Source organism: Nylanderia fulva, unplaced genomic scaffold (assembly GCF_048542155.1).
Source record: "Nylanderia fulva isolate GAGA-0341 unplaced genomic scaffold, ASM4854215v1 Scaffold918, whole genome shotgun sequence".
NCBI lineage: Eukaryota > Metazoa > Arthropoda > Insecta > Hymenoptera > Formicidae > Nylanderia > Nylanderia fulva.
Window position 1 is genome coordinate 20,868 of NW_028191046.1, and position 2,625 is coordinate 23,492.

Below are 2,625 nucleotides of genomic sequence, written 5' to 3' on the forward strand. Positions count from 1 at the left end.
AAAATGTTGCACTATCTTTGGCAAGAAGAAAATCTGGAAAATAAATAAAATTAATATATACATCTATTTAAAAATAAAAATATTGCACTTCGCATCTTTGGCAAGAAGTAAATCTGAAAAATAAATAAAATTAATATACACATATAAGATACATGTATGTAGCATGCATAATAAATCTTGGCTAGATGTTGCAAAAAAATTAAAAATAAAAAAGCAAAATTAAAAATTAAAAATAAAAAAGCAAAAAAATTATAAATTAAAAAGCAAGCATAATTAAGCACCATCAGATGTGCCTTTATCTCCGTACAAATTTTGAGCATTATGCAGTTCAAGATGCCTTGAGTCAGGTTGAAAATTTATGCAATTAATATTTTTTGCTTGAAAACTGGACCGAACTACATAAATAGAAGAAAGTGACTCATTACTTAAACGATTTCTTTTTTTATTTTTTACATCGGTTACAATAGAAAAAATTCGTTCGGCCTCAGCATTTGAATGGGGAAAAGAAAGAACTACGTTAACTAATGATTCTAAATTTGGAAACATCTTTTCCCCATCGAAATTAGTAGATTTAAAAATATTTTGCCACATTTCATCTATTTCTAAGCAAGCTAATTCTTTTTTCCGGTCTTCACTACAACTTGATGGCAAAATTCTCCATTCAAAAGCTAAATCAGTTATGTCAATATCATTCAATATTCGTTTCGCGATAAAAGTTAAATCTTTAATTTTTAATCTACCTTCATAATACAAAGCAATTTTTGGATCTAAAAAAATTAACTGTTGAAAAAGTGTATCTTTAAAAGGCAAACGTTTAAGCATTTCTCGAACTGCAGTAATGTAAAAATCCAAACATTTTATTCTAATTTGTTGCAAACATTCCAAAGACAATGTATCCAAAAAACTCTCACATTCGGGCCCTACATATATATTTTCTAAATTTTGAATATGATTTTTATTATCTAAATCTAAATTATTAATATCTTTTAAAATATCAAATGTAACAAAATTTTGAGCAATTTTTGAAATTAACTCCCGACTACTTTCATATAATTTATGTATTAATATATCACGCGATTAAAATAATGCATTAAAATTTTTTAAAAAATTTAACGAATATTTTAAAAATAGTAAATATGCTTTAACAAAATCATCGTTTAAAGATTCTAAAATTACTTCGACAGATTTTAATTTATCTTCTACTGATGCTAAAAGAAAATAACTTTTTAAAACTTCCCAATTATCAAGAAGTCTAACAACGCATTTATGTAAACAAAGCCACCTTGTTTCCGATAATTTTAAAATTTTACTTTTTTGTACTTCAAAAAAATTTTGAAATTCGCCCAAAACTGCACATCTCTTCGCACTGCCCGAAATATAAGTGGCAACTCCTCTAATTAAATTTTCACAAGAATTCGGTAAATTTTCACACGCTTTACTAGCTATAATCGCGGATGAGTAGCAAATACAATTTAACGTTACTAATTGCGGTACTTCTACTTTAAGACGAGACATAAAAGAATTATTGCATCCAATCATAACAGATGCATTATCGCACGCCAAGCCAACAATATTTTTAATCGGAATTTCTTTTTCTTTTAAAAAATTTGTGAATATTTCAAAAATTTTACTCGCGGAACAATCCGTTGCATCTAAAGCTAACAATTCTAATAATTGAGTCGTGACTTTTTTATTTAAAGCATATTTTACGAGTAAACACATTACTTTAGTATCTGATATATCCGTACTTTCATCGATCAAAATTGAAAATTTACATGTTTGCAAATATTGAATAATTGTCTCGACTTCGCGTTTCGCTATAACATTTTTAACAATATTTGCACACTTATTGCAAGTGAAAGCAAGTGAAAGATCTTGCACGACTTTGGGCTCTATGGAAATATCTTTTAATAAAGGAGTTAAATGATCCGCGCAATAAAAAGCTACGTTATGTTCAGCAAAAAAAGCAGATAATTTTATTTTGGCGCGTTTAACTTTATCTTTATGTGACAAATTACTATTAACACTAACGGTGGCTTCAAAATTAGACAAATTTATATTTTTTATATGTTTTGCCGTCTGTGAGTGTGCAGTTAAATTTGTTTTGCAACATCTAATGGCCTTATTACATGCAGTACAAAGCGCTTTATTCTGAATGTCAGGATGAGGAGTTAACCATCCTTTAAAATTATTTTCATCTAACCAAGAATTTTGAAAATTTCTAAGTCTACGTTTCTTGATAACTCCTTTACCAATATTACTGCTACTATTACTACTACTACTACTACTGTTATTATTGCAATCCATAATTTACATTTACTTACTGGTATTCAATCTTCTTCTGTTGGGCAAAAGCTTTCGCGTTGTAATTCTCTGTTGGGCCAAAGCTTTCGCGCCAATTCGCGTCCATATCCTCTGCAGACAGTCATCTAGATACGTGTCTCTTAATACTAGCCTAACAGACAACATGGCCGCGCATGTGCGAGAAAACCGGGCCCGTCTCACAACACTGTTTGCAGCAGCCAATACACCGTTCACTGCTAGACTTGTTACTGCAGAGTTCGGCGGTCACAAAACTCGTGCTTGCTTCCCGCAGTTCCTCGATGATCGACAGGATCTCGTTGT

The 2,625-nt window shown here is 30.3% G+C and overlaps 1 protein-coding gene across 1 annotated transcript; it reads right to left on the reverse strand.

The window, feature by feature from the left end:
* Window positions 1-611: 611 nt before the first annotated feature.
* LOC146719605 (zinc finger protein 862-like) lies at window positions 612-2,307 on the reverse strand. The gene is made up of 2 exons (XM_085489965.1): window positions 1,177-2,307; window positions 612-668 (listed from the first exon to the last, which is right to left on the reverse strand). The coding sequence occupies exons 1-2, from the start codon at window positions 2,305-2,307 to the stop codon at window positions 612-614; spliced, it is 1,188 nt and encodes a 395-aa protein (XP_085346091.1).
* Window positions 2,308-2,625: the final 318 nt, after the last annotated feature.

Bases quoted from the DNA above. Each gene is read 5' to 3' on its own strand.
- LOC146719605 (XM_085489965.1), bottom strand. From the start codon at position 2,307: ATGGATTGCAATAATAACAGTAGTAGTAGTAGTAGTAATAGTAGCAGT. The intron at 669-1,176 runs GTAATTTTAGAA...TAACTGATTTAG, and splicing joins ATAAATTAAAATCTGTCGAA to CTTTTGAATGGAGAATTTTG.